The 19,132-nt window shown below is 50.7% G+C and overlaps 9 protein-coding genes across 9 annotated transcripts; 4 read left to right on the top strand and 5 right to left on the bottom strand.

The window, feature by feature from the left end:
- Positions 1–651: 651 nt before the first annotated feature.
- Positions 652–2,785, top strand: M437DRAFT_46007 (uncharacterized protein; the record flags this gene model as incomplete). Its single annotated transcript, XM_041021188.1, has 3 exons — positions 652–684; positions 743–852; positions 955–2,785. 3 exons carry the CDS (start codon positions 652–654, stop codon positions 2,783–2,785), a joined length of 1,974 nt encoding a protein of 657 aa, XP_040880989.1.
- Positions 2,786–3,149: 364 nt separating this feature from the next.
- Positions 3,150–3,851, top strand: M437DRAFT_45811 (magnesium-dependent phosphatase-1; the record flags this gene model as incomplete). The annotated part of the gene is made up of 2 exons (XM_041021149.1): positions 3,150–3,422; positions 3,480–3,851. The coding sequence occupies 2 exons, from the start codon at positions 3,150–3,152 to the stop codon at positions 3,849–3,851; spliced, it is 645 nt and encodes a 214-aa protein (XP_040880988.1).
- Positions 3,852–4,005: 154 nt separating this feature from the next.
- Positions 4,006–5,601, bottom strand: M437DRAFT_46010 (uncharacterized protein; the record flags this gene model as incomplete). Its single annotated transcript, XM_041021190.1, has 1 exon — positions 4,006–5,601. The coding sequence occupies one exon, from the start codon at positions 5,599–5,601 to the stop codon at positions 4,006–4,008; it is 1,596 nt and encodes a 531-aa protein (XP_040880987.1).
- Positions 5,602–6,013: 412 nt separating this feature from the next.
- On the bottom strand, positions 6,014–7,027 carry M437DRAFT_83662 (cytochrome c peroxidase-like protein; the record flags this gene model as incomplete). The annotated part of the gene is made up of 2 exons (XM_041027974.1): positions 6,014–6,793; positions 6,848–7,027. The coding sequence occupies 2 exons, from the start codon at positions 7,025–7,027 to the stop codon at positions 6,014–6,016; spliced, it is 960 nt and encodes a 319-aa protein (XP_040880986.1).
- A 628-nt stretch (positions 7,028–7,655) lies between these two features.
- Positions 7,656–10,962, bottom strand: M437DRAFT_45512 (2-oxoglutarate dehydrogenase E1 component; the record flags this gene model as incomplete). Its single annotated transcript, XM_041021093.1, has 4 exons — positions 7,656–8,203; positions 8,256–8,391; positions 8,444–10,723; positions 10,780–10,962. 4 exons carry the CDS (start codon positions 10,960–10,962, stop codon positions 7,656–7,658), a joined length of 3,147 nt encoding a protein of 1,048 aa, XP_040880985.1.
- A 318-nt stretch (positions 10,963–11,280) lies between these two features.
- On the top strand, positions 11,281–11,943 carry M437DRAFT_83660 (uncharacterized protein; the record flags this gene model as incomplete). The annotated part of the gene is made up of 1 exon (XM_041027973.1): positions 11,281–11,943. The coding sequence occupies one exon, from the start codon at positions 11,281–11,283 to the stop codon at positions 11,941–11,943; it is 663 nt and encodes a 220-aa protein (XP_040880984.1).
- A 49-nt stretch (positions 11,944–11,992) lies between these two features.
- Positions 11,993–13,207, bottom strand: M437DRAFT_46042 (NAD(P)-binding protein; the record flags this gene model as incomplete). The annotated part of the gene is made up of 2 exons (XM_041021195.1): positions 11,993–12,930; positions 12,985–13,207. The coding sequence occupies 2 exons, from the start codon at positions 13,205–13,207 to the stop codon at positions 11,993–11,995; spliced, it is 1,161 nt and encodes a 386-aa protein (XP_040880983.1).
- Positions 13,208–13,829: 622 nt separating this feature from the next.
- M437DRAFT_45765 (DUF1760-domain-containing protein) lies at positions 13,830–15,875 on the bottom strand (the record flags this gene model as incomplete). Its single annotated transcript, XM_041021140.1, has 1 exon — positions 13,830–15,875. The coding sequence occupies one exon, from the start codon at positions 15,873–15,875 to the stop codon at positions 13,830–13,832; it is 2,046 nt and encodes a 681-aa protein (XP_040880982.1).
- A 1,401-nt stretch (positions 15,876–17,276) lies between these two features.
- On the top strand, positions 17,277–18,651 carry M437DRAFT_45623 (uncharacterized protein; the record flags this gene model as incomplete). The annotated part of the gene is made up of 3 exons (XM_041021117.1): positions 17,277–17,309; positions 17,370–17,630; positions 17,704–18,651. 3 exons carry the CDS (start codon positions 17,277–17,279, stop codon positions 18,649–18,651), a joined length of 1,242 nt encoding a protein of 413 aa, XP_040880981.1.
- Positions 18,652–19,132: the final 481 nt, after the last annotated feature.

Below are 19,132 nucleotides of genomic sequence, written 5' to 3'. Positions count from 1 at the left end.
CGGGCACGTGCGAGCGGGATGTGGGTGTTGCCGAGAGATTTGAAGCTCTCAGTCAACTTCATACCTTCAAAACCAAGTCTCCAATTCGCTGACTTTACTTGTAAAACCATGACTTGCAAGATGCGCCACCTGCCTCTAGATGTTTGCATACCGCTATTGGCTTGATTCTGTGTCAGACCGCCTGTGGTGCAAAATTGAACCAATCAAGTGGTTTGCAAGCATGAGACGCGTTTGTCTAGCACAGCAGCAATCAAGGACATGATAGGCTAGGTAGCCTGTTTACCTGTGCGTGTAACAATGGAGCACTTTCGTAATCTAGTAGGTCAAATCGAAAGCGCCGATGGCTCTTGTATAGGAAGGTGCCGGCTCGTTGGCGAGAGAGTGCGAACACGGCAGGGTGATTTAAGGCAGGTGCAATGCAAAAAGATTGACTACACTGTTTCCTAAATCTGTCTCCCTTGTTCGCATGCGAAGAAAGAAAAGGACTGTTCCAGAAATTCCGCGATCATGGCGTTGTTTCCATGTCTTGTTTGTAGCCGCGTTGTTTATGCCCAAACCAACCGACGCCCTTCCCATTGCACAAGACTTGTTCACCGACAACATTTCCACCTCTGCATACCACATTCAAAGTCCGAATGACATAACTCAATCATGGTCAAATCCAATAAGTTCGACTATACAGGTGTAAGTTTCACCGCGCCTATGGAGACGCACGCGCACCTGCTGACATACACGCACTTAGCGCACATCCTCGGGCCCGAAACTGGGCAAATCAATCGCTTCCGACCTTGAGAAACGCGCAGACAAGAAGCAGCGCGAAGCCAACAAACAATCATCGTCAGCTCCTAGGCTGTCATTGAGACTGCCTGCCTCGGCCAAACGCACTCCCCACAAGGACCGGCTCAAGATCAAGGACAGAGAGCGCGATGATTCTGAAAGCGAGGCAAAGGACAGCACGCTCCACAAGCTCGATCTGAAAGTGCCCAGCAAATCATTGACCGATGAGGGCTTCGCTCTTCTCGCCGATGGCCTGCAAAACGCCCTCAACACATGTCGAGACTTGGCTCTGGTTGACCTCAATCTTACCAACAATGATCTTACTACCCGATCTCTGGCTCGCCTGGCTCCTCTCATCCAGGCATCTTGCTACACCCTGCAGACTCTCGACCTGTCTCACAACAACTTTCAGGTCTCGACTGATGCCCAGGCTGAAGAATGGCAGCTATTCCTTCAGTCCTTCCGCAACTGCATGACGCTGCGAAGACTCGACCTCGGCGATAATCCCGATCTCGGTTCCAGAGCCTTTGAGATCCTTGCCAGAGTCTACTCACGCGAGCCTGCTGTGGACCCTGAGCCTGCCACCGGCAACCAGTCATTCATCACCTTGCCTGACAGCTGTTCGGTGCTCAGCCACAGCAGCCTTGACACCCACATCAGGAATGGAAACGACCCCGATCTGCCCAAATGTGCCAATGGAAAGACGCTTGCCGATCCATGGATGCTCAAGCATCGCCGTGGCCTCCGATCAATCCCATACTTGACCTTGACCAATGTCGGCCTCGATGACACGGGTGCCCTCTTCTTGTCTCACATCTTGGAACAGCACTACTACCCCATCCAACTGGTCACGGAAAACAATGCAACCGAAGCCACATCTTCTATTCGCACCTACCGCCAAGATGCCAATACTAAGGGCATTGACTGGGACAACAATTCTGAATTCTTGTCCAAAGACGGCCTTCATTTACTTCATTGTGCTGAGAAGCTCAGGATGAGAATGCTGCTGGGAGACACAGACAGTGTCACTAGCTCATACATGTCGTTTGATGCAGACGCACCCAATATGTCCCCTAGACTGGCCTCCGGCGTAGGCCTACGTCGTTCGAGCCTCTTTTCTGTCCAGTCCGCTGACTACAGTATGTTCGACAAATCCGACATCCAGAGTGCTCGCAAGAAGATTCAGCGCAACACCATAGGTCATGCTGGTTGTGAGAGTGTCGACCTGTGGCGCGCATCTCTGTCCGCAATCATCGTATCTCGCAAGGTCTTTCTCCTGGCCCCTGTGTTCAAGACGTTCAATGCTACCAACTCAATCATCAAGACAGGCGAACAAAATGCCGAGTCCATCCACAAGAAGAGCGACGATGCTGTTCAAGCTGATAACGACCACAGCGTCGACATGCCTGTCGTTGACGGACTTCTCGAACAATCTCTGAGCACGCTCTCGCTCCATTCAGACTCGGTGGATTTTGAAGACAACCAGACCAAGCGCTCCTACGCCTCCACTCTCATGACAACCTCGCCTGTTGACTCCTTGAGCCCTGAGTTTGCCACGGCAGATGATGATGCGACTGCGCAGTCTAGTACCAAGATTCTTCGTACCAGCGCCTCGTCCCGTGGTCGGTCTGAAGGGTCGGAGAAGAGTGTTTCAGACAGTGGCCACGAAAAGGCCGGAAGACATGTCAAACCCGGTACCAGCTCTGAAGAGTACGTGCGCTTCCAGAAGAACAGAATGGAAAAGGTGAAGGCATACCACAGAGGTGAAAGTGATGGCTACAGGGATGTCAGCCTTCGTTGCCACCTTCCTCTCCCTATCTGCCTTGAGATCCTTAGACTCAGCATGAGTCCTGTCGACGTTTGTCACCTTGGTGTGGATAAGCAACGAAAGGCATTCACATGGGGTCAGAAGAGAGAGACTCTGAAGAGCGGATACGACTGGAGAATGAAGGATGAGAGCTCTCAACTTCTCATGCTCCTTTCTGGTGCTGAGTGTGTCGAGTATTAGTGGTTGGCTGTAGATGAAGAGGCAGCGCATGTCGACATGGCTCGGCTCGTAGCTTCGAGGATTCTGACGGTGGTGTGAAGTCACCAGTGTAGTAAACAATGAGAAAAGACATTCGTTTTACAGCATCAGTCTCATGAAATACATAACACGGTTGAGTTGATATAGATTTTTATGTTTCCCAATTTGTTTCTGAGTAGGTTAGTAGATTGTTTATCACATGCTTATCGGGGGCATGACGTAGTTATATGGATATTTTGTCCTTTGGCGGCGAGTCTTTCAACTCAGCAGCATCTCATCCACAATACGATCTCACGGCAGAACATTCAAGATCACATTTACTGCGATCACTTTAGCAGCTATCCTCATGGTTCGTAGATCTTACAAAACCGTCGAAACAGGCGACGACACGACGACCGTCACAGCTCCGGCGTCCGAGGTCGAGGCACCGTCATGCTTTAGCGATGGACTTCCGCTACCCCAAGTCATGGTCTTTGACTTGGATTATACGCTCTGGCCTTTCTGGGTAGATACTCATGTTACTGGACCATTGAAACCCACCAAAGACGGCTTGGTGGTCAAAGATCGCTACAACGACTCATACGGCTTCTATCCAGAAGTTGCTGGCATCTTGGTCGCGGTACGTCGTTGAGAGCATCGCCTACGCAGAGATGTTTGCTGATCTATTCATATACAGATCAAAGAAAAGAACCTGACACTATGCGCGGCTTCGCGAACCCAAGCACCCGAACTCGCACGCGAGATGCTATCGTACCTGATCGTTCCTTCCTCGCCATCCTATATATCATCCTCGCCGAAAGCCCTTTCCGTATTCGACGAACTGGAAATTTACCCTGGAGACAAGAAGACACACTTTTCACGTATACACAAGAGGACGAATATACCTTACGAAGAGATGCTATTTTTCGACGATGAGTCGAGGAATAAAAATGTGGAGACTTTGGGGGTCACGATGAAGTTGGTACGAGATGGTGTGTCGAGGAAGGAAGTCGATGCTGGAGTAAAGCTATGGAGAGAGAGAAATCACAGATTGAAGAAGGAGGACTGATGCGATGCCCACGCTCCTCAAACTCTGCATATTCACATCATAGACGGCGGCACGAGAAGTTGCGACCAGTATACAATGAGGAACGCTCTTGGCTCTGAATCGTATACATGGGTATATATGCAGACTCTGGTTCTATAACATTCTTCTAAAGTCATTACTTCTTGCTAAACCACTCTCTCCAGAGATCTCGGAAACCAAACTGAGGCCGCTGCTCATCATACACCTTACTAGCAGGACCAGCCAAGTTGCTCAGAATCCGAGCTGGTTTGTTACTGGGAGCTGCCTCGAACCTTGGCTTTGGTGCCACCGCACGTTCCCTGATGGTCTCGGCCACTTGCGGAGCAACTTCTGCGTAGCACGAGTTCAATTCGCGATCCAGGAAGAAGTATGGTCGCTGTGCCAGAGCTGGACACATGAGATTATATGAGCGGGTCAACTGGTTAAGATTATCGATGGCAGTTTGATGGTAAGCCCTCTCAGTGCGCAACCAGTCTGCATCCCTGAATGGTGCGACCCTGGGTGGCGGAGTCTTTGGTTCTTCTACCGCAGCTTCTAATGGTGCATCAACAGAAATCTGTAACTCATTCTCTGGTGATAGCGGCTGGGCTTCCTCATCTATGGGTATCTCGGTGATTGTTATATGTTGAGAGTCCTTGGTGGTAGCAGTACCAGATGGAAGAATCTCGCCGTCGAGAGTTATTTGGGTAAGATTACCAGCACTGTCAATGGTGTTGAGCTTCTCTGTTCGCTTTTTTGCAGGCGGGTTGTCGATGGCTTCCGCCCGCGCATATTCCTCAGCGAGTGCTAGTTGGCTTTCCAGAGACCCTCCTCTACTGGAGATGGACCTCGCAACGTGTCTTCGCCAATCAGCACGCAGACGGGCTCTGAATCGAGTGGAAGTGCTGACAATGTCTTGCTGCTTTTCGATCCAGGGAGGCACAATGTCTTGTCGCTGAATCATGCGGTTGAGCATGTATTCAGTCGTGTTGATGAAGGGACTACTGGCATTGTAATCACGCTCGATAGCCTTTCCTCTGGGTAGATTCTTAAACTTGCCTCGAGCAATTGCGTCCTCTATGCGCTCGTTGGCGAGGGATTCCAGACCCTTTAATGTTACCGGTGCAGAGCGAGCCGCGGGTGTAAAGCGTTCTTTCAGTTCCTTCCTGAATTTCTCCCTCTCCTCATCGGGTAGATCTTTCATTTCTGCATAGATAGACGTCTTATCGCGTGCATTTGCCAACCTCATGCCTGATGAAGGAGCGTTCCTTGGTCTGCCAGTATCGATCTTGCTAGGGGGTCCGCGAGCCGGCCCTGTGGACGATCCACGTATAGGCTTTAGGGGTTTGTAGGAGTCATTGAGCATGCGAAGCGACGCATCGTGGACAATTTCGGTACCAGACCATGGCGTCGCGCCAGCTATGTCTCTGCTATGGCGGCTTGCACTGTTGGGCATCTCTGCCTGAGATATGGCTCCAGCGTGCTCGTTCCGAAAAGAAGCAGTAGCGATTCGCTCGAGTAATTCTTGTTTGAGACCTTCGTCGAAGCCTGCTTCTTCCACGGCTTTACGAGCGCTTCGGCCTCCGGACTCTAGTCCTTCTTCACTCAATGCAGCCAGTCTTCGAGACATGGCACCTTGTTCCTTCTCTTGCTTCTTCTCTTCATGATCTGATTTGGCATCCTGGAGTGGCGTTGAAAGGCGGCGGACCTGTTGAGTATTTCGAGCGGCCCGTTGGGCAAATCCTGATCGCATACATCGCGAGCAGGTAGGGAAGGCAGACGACGACGACAAGGGTGGCATGGACTTGTGGTTTGTATGTGTATGGAAAGTGGCAACACCGAGTCCATCACTTTTGAACTCCCTCGGCCATATTTGTTTGGTATCTCCGTGAATGACGTCTACACGGCAGGGTCATGCTATTAACCATATTTTCCTTGATCTTGACTCTGGGGAGATACCTGGTGGCACTCTCTTGATCCTTTTAGACAACGTTTAGAAGCATTTCATTGTACACGTGCCTTTGTGAATACTATGATGATTGTGTAAGAATGTTGTCGTGAAGTCTTGCGTTGTATATCATCTAATCTAGTCTCGAGTTGTACAATCAAAAGATCTATCGGCTAGAAACCTATGTTTATGCATCCTTTTTCCAAAACATATCCATCTATAGTCTAGCCTTGAAACGAGCATTTTCTTCCTGCAGAGGCTCGGCAATACCGTCTCCAGCAGCCTTGGGCTTACCGGGCGATGAAGACTTCTTTGGTGCGCTGTGGTAGCCACCCTTGACATTGTCTGTGTTCGTGATCTTTCCGTCGGCATCTCTTTGGATGCCCAGTTCCAGAAGCTTGCCAAAGGCCTTTGCGAAGTGATCAAAGAAGAGATCCTTATCCTCGGCATACTTCTTGACCCAAGGGGCAAACGACTTATCCTTGACGAGTGCAAGATCGGTCGGCAGCATGGCCAACTCTTCATCCAGGTCTTCGTCGATGTAGACAAACTGCTTGACGCCATTTTCGAGCGTCTTCTCCTTCCACTCGTACTCTGTCATGATTCTGAAGTAAGTGTTGTTGAAGCGAGTGCCGTTCGGAACCCAGGGACCATGGAAGCCAGAGCGATCCATGTGCATTCTTCCGAGGTTGTGTGCACCACTGAGTGCGACGATCTCCTGGTCTGTGAAGCCCATGCGGTAGAAAATGAAGCGGATGTGGTCGGCGCCCTGGGCGCCATCGGGGAGGCGACCACGAGGGGGGAGTTTGCTGTCGTCAACATAGTCGGTTCTGCCAGGGAGCCATTTGATCTGAGGACCTCCCATCTCTTTCAGTGCAACCACGGCGGCGAGTGTCCACAGGTCTGCATACGATATCCATGAGTGCTTCTCCTTGATGGGTTCCAGGAAAACGCGGGCATGCTGCAAGCCAGCATTTGCTTCATCGCCGCCTTCTGCCTGTACCGAGTCAGTCGATCGGATACTAGATTGTATATCAAGATTGCCAATTACCTCGTAGCGCATGCCTGCTCCATTACTACCGCCAGTGTCGGTCTCTGCACAGTATGTGCCCGCCGAGTGCCATGCCAGACGTACTAACACTGGACCAGCACTACCATCATCGTACTCGGGTTGATGTAGAACCTTTCTAATGTCTGCAGCGACGGCTTCGAAGTCTCCTTGTTTACTCATTGCGATAGTGGCCAAGTTTTGCGGATACAATGGCTGAGATGGCGGCAAACACACGAACGTGAGGGTCAGGGAAAGGTGGCAATACTACATATCTCAAAGATAGCATCTTGTCGGTTATTCAGAAAGATAAAAACAATGCGCCGAGGCTCGCCGTTCGTCATTCCGAAACATACTGTTGAGCGTATGAGATTTCTTATCCGGCGTCCCTGTGACCGTCTCGAAGAATGGATTTCGGTGTAGTCAGTTACACAGAATTTTTTTCCAATCTCGGACTGTTGTCATGGGCATCTCTTAGCCCTCAAGATCCTTAAATTGCTTCATTCATGCGCCTTAATGCTTGGTACGCGCATTCATGCAAGAACGTAAGCACTTGCTAGAAGGTTGGCTTGCGTTCGATAGCATGTCTGCCCCTTGCATGAGGAACCGAGGTAGGTTGAACGGAAACGCGGCCGCATGTGAAAGGGTCATCAACAATTTTTTGACGATACAGGAAATTATGCGAAACTTGGAAACTCGAATTTAGAAATACACAAGGCGCTGCTGTTCGCTAACGCCCTCGATGAAACTCCACAGGCCAACTATGTACTAAGAAACCCCCCAGAAAGGAATAAAAGAATTGACGCTGTGCTTACTCGCCCTTGAGCTTGTCTTGCTTGACGTTGAAAGCGGTTTCCAAAAGGTCTTGCTCTTCCTTCACGTGGCTGCTCTTGAGACCAGTGGCGACACTGGCGCTAGGGTTTCTGCCAGCATAGAGAACGTGTCTTCTGTTGTGGTGCTCAGTCTCATTCAAAAGAGTCTCGATACGAGGCTGTGTGAAGGTCCATGAACCTGCGTTAAGAGGCTCCTCCTGGGCCCAGACGATGTTCTTGGCGTTGGGGTAGGAGTCGAGGTTCTCCTTGAGTTGAGCCCAGGGGAAGGGGTTGAGCTGCTCAATACGAGTAATGGCAGTGTTGGTGATGCCATTCTGCTGGCGGTACTTGTGAAGAGCAGCATAGACCTGACCAGTACAGAGGATGACGCGCTCAATCTCCTCCTTGGGCTGGATCTGGTGCTCGCCCTCGGTGTGAGCAGGGTCAGGGATGATCCACTGGAAGTGCGAATCGCCAGTGAACTCCTCGATGGATGAGCGGGCCAGAGGGTGACGGAGAAGAGACTTCGAGAAGAAGAGAACCAGAGCTAGGAAAACGTCAGGACATGTATTATATGAACAAGAACTCAGACGACTTACGCTTTCTGAACTGTCTGTTCATCTGTCTACGGAGAATGTGGAAGAGGTTGGCAGGTGTTGTGCAGTATGCGATTTGCATGTTGCAGTCCTGGTGCTGGCGGTCGAGCTTGTTGGGTGCAGGGAAGACACGAGGATCCTATTCACGTCATTAGAGAAGTTCAAACACAACAAAGACATTTAGTACTCACCTCGTTGCAGAGTTGCAAGAATCTCTCCATTCTGCCGGAACTGTGCTCGGGACCCTGACCGTCATAACCGTGAGGCATGCTCATGACGAGACCAGATCTCTGGAGCCACTTGACCTCACCAGAGGCGATGAACTGGTCAATGATACATTGTGCGTTGTTGGCAAAGTCACCGAACTGGGCCTCCCACATGACAAGGGCAGAAGGAGAGGAGAGCGAGTAACCATACTCGAAGCCGAGGACACCGTATTCACTCAAACTCGAGTTGGAAATCACGAAGCTACCCTGGTCCTTGGCAAGGTCCTGAAGAGGAGTGTAGGTGGTCTCACTCTCCTGGTCATGGACAACGGCGTGTCTCTGGGAGAAGGTACCACGCTCAACATCCTGACCCGAAACTCTAACATGGTGACCCTCCATACAAAGGGTACCAAAGGCAAGGGCCTCGGCAGTGCTCATATCGATGTTCTTGCCCTCGTTGACGGTCTTGGTGCGGTTGTTGAGAATACGCTTCAGGTTGCGGTGAACGTTGAAGCCATCCGGAGGAGTTCCAATCTTCTCACCAATGTGCTTGAGAGTGTCGGCCTCGACGGCGGTAGGGAGGTGAGGCAGAACCTCAGTGGCAAGCTCCTTGGGACTCTTGAATCCGTTCCATGCACTGGTCAACCACTCCTTGGCGGTGGGCTGGTAGTCCTTGCTGCGGGCGAAGGACTCCTCGAGCATGCCCCAAACCCACTTCTTGTGCTCATCAACATCATCCTTAGTGAAGGTCTTGTCCTCGATAAGCTGGTTGATGTACTTGTCCAGGGTAGGCTTCTGCTCGTTAATGCGCTTGTACATCAGAGGCTGAGTGAATGAAGGCTGGTCAGTCTCGTTGTGACCCTGCTTGCGGTAGCAGACAATGTCGATGACAACATCCTTCTTGAACTCGGCACGCCAGTCGGCAGCGAGCTGGCAAACAAAGTTGACGGCCTCGACATCATCGCCGTTGACGTGGAAGACAGGGGCGTCAATGGCCTTGGCAATGTCGGAACAGTAGGGGGTAGAACGGGAGAAACGAGGGTCAGTGGTGAAACCAATCTGGTTGTTGACGACAATGTGAATGGTACCACCAGTCTGGTACGAGGGAAGAGCGTAGAAACCCATGGTTTCGTAGACAATACCCTGACCAGCGAAGGCAGCATCACCGTGGAGCAAGACACCCATGGCGGAGTTGGCCTCCTTCTCGTCGCCATTGTAGTGGAGAATGGCTCTGGTCTTTCCGAGAACAACGGGGTCCTCGGCTTCCAAATGCGAAGGGTTGGCGACCAGAGACAGCTGCACACGCTTGCCAGAAGGAGTGGGGCGCTCAAAGTTCATACCAAGATGGTACTTCACGTCACCAGATCCCTCATCGGCAGGCTCAGCAGAACCGGCGAATTCACTGAAGATAGACTCGTTGGGCTTGCGAACGACGTTGGAAAGGACGTTAAGACGACCACGGTGAGGCATACCAATAACGATGTCCTTGACACCATAATCAACACTGCGGTCAATCAGAGCCTTCATTCCAGGAATCAAAGATTCACCACCCTCGAGACCGAAACGCTTGTCGTTAGGGTACTTTGTGGCAAGGAAGCTCTCGAAGCTAGAACTCCAGATCAGACGGTCCAGAATGCGTCTCTTTTCGTCGACAGAGTATTTGTAGGGCTGAGGAACCTCGATACGAGCACGGAGCCAGTCGCACTGCTCACGGTCAGGAATGTGAATGTATTCGATACCGTAGCTACCGCAGTAGAGACGCTCGCATGCAGCAATGATGTCCTTGAGCTTCATCTTCTTCTGACCGTCGGTGGCGAAGCGAGGCAAGATACCGGGACCAAGGCTGAATTCTTGCTCCATGTCGGCCTCGGTGAAGTTGTAGTGCTCGAGGTTGAGCTCGCGGGGGTTGCTGTAGCCGAACTGGCTGGCCTCGTTGCGAATACCAAGAGGGTCGATCTTGGCCTTGTGGTGACCTCTGGCCTGGTAGGCGCGAACCAAGAGCTGTACCTTGAGATGGTTGGTCAGGTCGCTGTCGCCAACACCAGCAGCGGCAGTGGGAGAAAATCCAGGAGCACCGCCCTCGGGAGCGGGAACAATGGTAGGTGGGGGTTGGAAGGCCTTAGAGATGGGCATGTCGCCCTTCTCCATGTTGCGGAAGTAAACCTGCCATGAGACGTGGACGGACTTGGGGTCACGCTTCCACTCCATGTACATCTCGTCGATGTAGTTGGCAGTGTTTCCCTGGAGGAACGAGTCGTTGGGGTCCTGTGGGCATGTGTGTCAGTAGCCTGAAGGAGGACTCAGAAGACGGACAAGCATACGACGCCCTTGTTGGTGTCCTCAGCAGCGACAGCATAGCTGCGGAACTGGCTAACAGCAAGGTCTCTCCTTGTCTGGGTCAGAGCGACAGCAGGTCTGGTGCTTCTAGCAAGGGAGGAGAAGCTGGTGCGGGACCCAGCAGTAGCCAGGCGCTTGCCGCACTGTGAAAAAGATGCTCTCAACATGATGAGCGCTCGCCAGTAGGGAATGTAGAGTGCGAGTAGAAGCTACGCTTCATAGGGCGATGGTTTGAGGCAGGCAAAGGAAACGGAAGTCGCAAAGGCAAGTCCCGGGTTCTCGGCTTCAGCTTCCACCCAAACATCGGAACCTTTTCTCGCAACGCCAGCGAGCCTCATCCGAAGCTGGCCGTCTCACCCTACTCGCACATGAGAATACAGCCCCAGCATTACTACCATCTTGACTGCCATTGCATTCTCTCTAGCTAGGCCTTTGTGACCGCAAAGATGCCTCTGTCTGAAACAGAGCTCACGCTCGTTGAAGCCATGTTCATGAACAATCATGACGTGAAAGCCGTTCTTCAAGTCCTGCCCCACGCCGTCGTCTCGACTTTGTACAGACAAAAGAAGAACTTCGACACCTTTGGCACCATACACAACCCATCAACCACAAAGAAGAGAAGACTAAGAAAGCCAGTTGTACCTGATGCAGAAGCCCATACCAATTCACCCGAATCTGAGAGCCCTCAGCCCAAGAATCTTTTGTCAGAAACCGATCGCACCGTAGAAATGCTTTTCTCCCAAGGTTGTTCCGTCCGTGTTGTGCAAACCTGGTTCCCAAACAGACCCAAGAGCAGCCTGTATCGAATGCAAAAGAATTTTCAAACCTTTGGCACCGTCAGAAAGCCAGAGACCATGCACAAGAAGAAGGGAAGACCGCCAGCTGTCACATCCGAGATGAAACAATGGTTGGTCGAGCTAGTCAAGGACGGCAAAGAGATGTGGCAGAGAGACCTTGCCTACGAGCTGTACACAAAGTTTGGTGTCTTTGTATCTGCCTCCACCATTTCACGTCTTCTCAAAGAGCAGAACGTAGTCAAAACGCTGGGTCCCGTAGAGAGTGCGGATACAGACACGGCACCAGAAGAAGATTCGGATACACTAATTACTGAAGACCCAACTCTGGACCCTCTTCTCCAATGGCCTTGACAGGTCCCACAGTATTCTTCCAAGAAAATGGCCGATACGACATCGGGCCTCATGACCAGGTAATGATAGGCTTCACTGTCTCACCCGTGTGCATCTCATGAATACCTCTCTCGAAATCCTCCGCAGGCATGAGCTTGACAAGCCTGTCAAATGGAAATTTGCCTTCTCGGTACCAGCTAATCATCTTTGGGATAAAATCTGAAGATATGCTGTTGCCTTCGATTGCTCCCATATACGCTTTGCCGCTGTTCATGAAGAGGAAAGCTGGCAATTCAACCTGGAAGTCTGGCGGTGTCGATCCAACTTGAATGATCTTTCCGCCCTTTCTTGTCATCTCAATGGCAGCTTTTACGAGAACAGGGACGCCAGTCGTGTCGATGGTAACCGCCGGGCCAGCACCTTCACAGAGTTCCTGCACTGCTTCAATCACTGTCTTCCCATCTGGGAGTTTTGATGTGTCGATCGCATGCGTAGCGCCCAAAGACTTGGCCGTTTCCATACGGCTATCCACACGATCGATTCCGATGATGGTCCTGCAGCCAGAGAGCTTTGCTGCCATGATTGCACTCAGGCCTACACCTCCCAAGCCAAGTACGACAATAGAGTCTTTGGGTGTAGCCTTTGCGACATTGATTACTGTGCCAGCTCCAGTCTGGAATCCGCAACCCAAAGGTGCGAAGGTCTGCAATTCTTCCTTGCTAGTAACAAGGCTGGTCACATTGACAACGCTGTTCTGCTTCGCCACGCTATAGCGAGCAAAGCTGGATTGACCGAAGAATTTACCAGCTACATCGCCAGCATGCTCTGCACCAGCAGACGTGAAACTGACCTTGTTGCCGAAGTTTAGCGGCATGCTTTCGTAACATAATGATGGAAGGCCGCCTTTGCAGGACTCGCATCTACCGCACCAATCGAATGACAATAACACGGCATCTCCTGGTTTTGCGATTTGAACTTTTGAGCCGACAGCTTTAACATAGCCCGACCCTAGGGCGTTGTGTCAGTGTCGATATGCTCGTTGGGTTTCTGCGTTGTTCTTACCTTCATGCCCAAGAACGCGAGGATAGTAGAAAAGGTCTGGATTGCCGCTTCCTGAACCACACATGATATCTGTATGGCAAATACCACTCGCTACAAGTTCCACGAGCAGCTCGTCTTCTTTGATTTCTTTCGTCGTGACTTCCTCCATCTTCCATCCCTTGTTGGCTAGCGAATCGCGAGCTACTATGGCCTTGCCAGTCCATGTCTTTTGTTCTCCAGTCATTGTGTGCTATTGTGTTTTCCAGGTCCTGTCGAGACTTTCATTGAAGAGGGAGAAATACTGTCAAGAGCACACAAGAGACGTCATATTGAATTCGCCAGCGTTGATAGACCCACTCGATGGCCCCGAACAGATGCGGGGCACTACCAAAGACTTGGAGCTCGGGATCTGCTTACGGCTGGTCATGTCGGTACAAAAGAAGATCGAGTTTCTAACAATCATTCTTGCTAGGTCCATTCACGTGCTATGCCGTATTGAACACGTTGTTGTTATCGCATGCCCCATCACACTCTTTCTCTAATATCATCTATCCAAATGTGCCATTCAGCAACAGCTCCACATTTTCTTTGAGGACCGAGGGATCATGATGATCGACCCCAGAGAGATGTGGGGTGTTTCTGCGAGTTAGTAACATGGTGCATGTTGGATGGTATCGTTGACAACGAATGCCAACGCCCGTCACCTTCCACTAGACACAACGTTGGGCACACCTTATGCTGGATTTACGCAACATGCGATCAACACGAACAAAGCGCCGATCAATAGAAATTTGAAATGCTCAGCCTCTAACTCATTTGCTTGTCAGACATTTGTCGATTTTTGAGATCGTCAACAACAAATTGATCTATGCTTGGACCTGATTCAAACGTGCAACACCGGCCGTGACCTTCTCCAAAGTCATATCAAGCAAACCAAGTTCAGCCATGTGGGCATCATCATCATCATCACCCGTGTCCTCCCAAACACTAGCCAATTCACCGCTTGCCTTTCCCTCCTTGAATCGAATGGATGCGACTCTCAGAGGTTGTAAGAACGACCCCGCCACATCATTGTTGGCATGCAAGTCACCGATAGCCAAAGGCTCGTGGAGATGTTGTGCAGACAAGAGCAGATAATAGAAGTTTAGTGATGCCAAATAAAAGTGCAAGCTCTGCTGGAAGACGAGCCACGATTCGGTGATGCTCTTTGTCGTAAGGTCGTGAGTCAGATCAGGGAACAGGTATGGGGCTAAGCTGTCCAATGCTACTGGTGTTGCAAAGACGGAACTCTCGTCTCTAGAGTCCTGGAATGATTCTTGCTGCTCAGAGTCGTGCGAAGAGATAGGAGTGGGAGGGTTGGCTTCAATAGTCTCGCCCTTGACCCAGCTGATCGCCGCAACCTTGAGATTGTCGAAGGGACAATGCTCGAGTGTGTCCTTGATGAAAGCAAGTCTTTCGACATCGGAAGGATTCGAGCGCAGGATAGTGGATACCAGATAGAATGCATGGTAGCGAATGCTAGGGGAAGGAGAATTTGAGGAGATCAGAGAGAGGTATTGGAGGTACTGGTTGAACTCTTCGCTGTCCCCAGGCTCGCCAATATGGTCCTCCTCAACCGCGAGTATAGCAAGAGTTAGGACGGCGTCAAGTACAGCTTCGGGTTCTGTACCTATAGTGTTTCCCATGTCAGGGGAGTTTGCGATGTAGTTGAAAAGAATCTTTTGATGTTCAGGGAAGATGCTGAACATGTCCTTGGGCTTCGGTGTAGAGTACAAAACAGTGGCTACATTTGCAGCAGCAAACATGAAGAGTGAGCCCACCTTTGACAGAGGAATGTCGGCTGCAGTCTTAGGGAACTCATCTTCGTCGTCAGGAATAAGAGATGAGCCTGAATCGGCACCCTCCATAGCAGGTAGAAGATCCTCCCTCTCCATACCCAGATCGCGAGCTAAGGCAACTAAGCCACCGACAGCAGTCAAGCGAGCTGCAAGCTCTTCATCCGAGATGAACTTGTCAGTCATAGAAGACTTGCCAGGGACGGTGCGTTCAGGATGTAGCTTTTCTTGCAAGCGGCTGCACCAAGCCAGGCCTGGCGCATCGCTGTCTGAAGTCAAGGAGAGCATGTAATCCTCGAAGATATGGGTGATAAATGATTGAAAGAGGCGCTTCTGTATAGCGGCCTCACTTGCTGACGGCAATTTTGAGGCTGTGTCAGATTCTGGGTCGGGTGCAGAAGCTTGAACGTGTATGCTCAGGACCTGGGTACTGCTTTTACGAGGGGGAAGATTAGGGCGCTTAGTTCCAGAAACATTCTTTACGAATTGAACAATGGCTGAGATCAACTCCTCCTTGTGGTTTGCTGCATTGTTGAAAGACGCCAGGATAGCTTGGAGTGATGTTGACAAGAAGCGACTGGGGTATTGTGTCTTTATGCGAGTGTGCAAGATTGACAACATTGACAATAAGCTGGTGAACTGCAGCACAGGGAGGGGCAAAGGTGCAGCGGTCTCAATTGCCTGAGTCGTTTTGTCGTCGTTACCTTCAACAGGTGCAGTCTTGGAAGGATGATAAGCTGGGTTTGTTTCCTCACCAGCGATAGGCTCATCATCATCCGTGTCTGGTTCCAGACCTTGGAAGTCGATCAAGCGCAGTGATTCTGTAACCTTCAAAATGACTTCACGAGGGTTCCCTAGACGTGCGATGTCTTGAAGGCACTCGTTCGAGTTTGGCAGCAGGGGCACGAGCATATGGACAAGATCCCAACCGATGTTAGTGGTCAACTTGGTGTCTTGAAGTACTTGATGTAGCGTTGGCAGAGCTTCCGGATTGAGATTGTATTCGATGATGGTAAGATAGCTGAGATAATCGGTAGCAGGAGGCAAAGCCTCAATCAAAGGATTCTTCTCGGCCATAGTCGTATGCTAGTCACTCGAACGAGAGACGATATAAAGCAGAAAATGCAGTCGAAAGAAAGCTGCCGAAGCTCAAGGTGGAAGTGAATATGGTGGGGTTGAAACTTGGCGTCGTGTCAGATGCTTGTTGTCATGCAAGTTAGGAAATGATCAGCGTTTACGCGTGCGCCGCGTCCGCTGAAGTCAATACCGAAACGTGGAAAGACTATTCCTGAGACCTTCACTGCTTCAGTGTACAGCTTTCAAGGCAGGTTGACCGTGGCATATCTACCCAAGGGGAATACACACCGCTCTCTCAGTTGGATGAGAAGTCTATGTGGAGAGTATCTTGAGTATTCGCTCTTTACGTGTCGATCTCCAAACGACAGAGTTATGTGCATTTTTTTTTACGCTTCGTTCAGGGCATTGTTGTGAATGAGAGATGAGATTCCAGGCTAGAGAGAGGACTCGACTACTTTCCTCCTAGCGCGGCTCTATCGTATCACCCCAAGGCCAAAATTGCTACAACAGATGGAGAAGTTCGATGTATTTTAGGAGCCATGTCAGTTGCAGAGCAGGTCGGTGGACACTGAGATATGCATCCCGCTAACTTGACGCGTCATAATCTGAACTCTTCGTCGTAACAAGACGGGAATCTTGATTACTACAATGCTCCTCCCGAAAACATAGTAATCATTTGGCTACCCGTGCATATGCCGACTGACGGAAGTCACTGTGACGAGGCTGGAAGGAGGCTGGGATCAAAAGGCCATGACAACAGTATGAGAGCATGAAAGACAGGTTTGAGTCACACGTCTTTGCGTTTCCGAACGAGGCCGAGCGAAGATGGCATGTCGGATAATATGGTCGCATCAAAAGGTTCGGGTAGATGGTAGATTGATAAGTCGAGGTCCTTCATGATCCGATGAGATGCTATGATTGGTTCTGTCGCCCGAGAAACGGCTTGCAGCTGCGCGATCTCGGACACGCGATGCGGAACGCGTCAATAAAGGGGCAGGTAGAACATCCATCTTCAGGATGTGATCATGGAGATTTCGGGCTGCAATGACAGTATAGAATTGCAAGAGTATATAGAATACACAGAAATGAATTAGAGCCATTGTATAACCAGGCTTCCAATTGAATAGAAGGCCATGACTTGAATTGAGCAGAAACAAATGACAAAATCAATGAAGCCGATCTCGACGCATTGACGATGACGCGGGAGCTGGTGTCACGTTCTCTTGGCAATCGAAGAGGACCAGCTTAACGCGTGTGGACTTGTGGATTTCTATTTAATCAGAACGCGTCTCGTCTTCTTCCCATCTACATACCAACATACATCAAGCATCTCCTCTCCGACGCAGCATCAATTGATCTGCTTATTCGTTCAGTTGCTTCTCTATACACATATACTTCATCATGTCCGCGCCACTGATTACTCCTTCAAAGAAGGTGAGAATTCTCTTTGTCCTCGAAAACATCCGAGCCAATTTGCTAACGCGTCTTCTGCAGGCCGCCGAGGCTCTCGAGAACTTCAACATGGAGTCACCTATGAAGCAACCCGTCTTCACCTCCGCATCAGAAGAGAAGGAGAACATCGTTTCCGATGAGGTCGCTGTCCCCGTCAAGGGCATCCCCATGCCTGAGGACCTTCCTGAGCCCGAGGAAGCAAAGCCCAGTGTTGCTCCTGGCATCAAGGGCGACGAGGTGAACGAGCCTATCCTGCAAGAGAACCCCAACAGATTCGTCCTCTTCCCTATCAAGTACCACGAGGTGAGTTTTGATCCATTGACGCGTACGCGACGCGTCTCATCCCATTTAACATGCATCCTAATCATGCACATAGATCTGGAACATGTACAAGAAGGCCGAAGCCTCTTTCTGGACCGCAGAGGAGATTGATCTCTCCAAGGATCTTCACGACTGGAACAGACGCCTGAACGACGACGAGCGTTTCTTCATCTCTCATGTCCTTGCCTTCTTCGCTGCCTCTGACGGCATCGTCAACGAGAACCTCGTTGAGCGCTTCAGCTCTGAGGTCCAGATCCCTGAGGCCAGATGTTTCTACGGCTTTCAGATCATGATGGAGAACATCCACTCCGAGACCTACTCACTGCTCATCGACACATACATTAGCGAACCCAAGCAACGTACCTATCTCTTCAACGCCATCGAGAACATTCCTTGCATCAAGAGAAAGGCCGACTGGGCCCTCAAGTGGATCTGCGACAAGGACTCAACCTTTGGCTGCCGCTTGATCGCCTTTGCCGCCGTCGAAGGTATCTTCTTCTCGGGTTCCTTCGCTTCCATCTTCTGGCTCAAGAAGCGTGGTCTCATGCCTGGACTTACCTTCTCCAACGAGCTCATCTCGCGTGACGAGGGTATGCACACTGACTTTGCCTGCCTGCTCCACTCGCACCTCAAGAACAAGCCTTCTGCTGCCCTCGTCCGTGAGATCATCACCGAGGCCGTCTCGATCGAGCAAGAATTCTTGTCAGATGCCCTTCCCTGTGCTCTCCTTGGCATGAACGCAAAGCTTATGTGCCAATACATTGAGTTTGTCGCCGACCGTCTTCTCCTCGCCCTCGGTGAGCCCAAGATCTACCACGCCACCAACCCCTTCGACTTCATGGAAAACATCTCGCTGGCTGGCAAGACCAACTTCTTCGAGAAGAGAGTTGGCGATTACCAGAAGGCTGGTGTCATGAACAGCACAAAGAAGGAGGAGAGCAAGACTACTGAGGGTCTGGCCGCCACTGTCAGTGGTGACTTCACCTTTGACGAGGACTTCTAGTCTGGTCATTGAGCATCAGAATCATTTCATGGGCAGGAGTTATTCATGGTTATTGCAGCGGCTGCATAATGTGGCGTTCTTTTTGGGTAATATGGGCATATCCCTGGGACGAGTTTTTTTTTGGGTTGGGTTGGGTAAAGGCTCTCTGTTCGACTCAATCTGTCAAAGAGGCGACGACCGACTAAGTTGGTTGCGTGGCTAGTTATGTAGTTATAGTAAAACAAATCGAATTCACATCACAGTATACAATACTAGTCTTTCAATTCCTGCCTCAGCGATAGTCAAGCAGATGTTTCTTGCTCTCTTGCACCGCACCGTACAGGATACGCAAGCATTGGCCAAGAATAGAGTATAGCATGACGTAGGGGGGTGCGGATTGGAGCGGACGGACGCTGAGCGTTGTCAACCAAGATGGGCGCTGCGGATGTTTGGCTATAGACGCGATACGCAGCCAACCTTTTGCGCCATGGCAATGACCTCT

This window comes from Aureobasidium melanogenum, assembly GCF_000721775.1.
Source record: "Aureobasidium melanogenum CBS 110374 unplaced genomic scaffold scaffold_7, whole genome shotgun sequence".
Classification (NCBI taxonomy): Eukaryota; Fungi; Ascomycota; class Dothideomycetes; order Dothideales; family Saccotheciaceae; genus Aureobasidium; species Aureobasidium melanogenum.
Note: the sequence above shows the minus strand (reverse complement) of the source record. Positions and strands in the feature narration are given on the sequence as shown.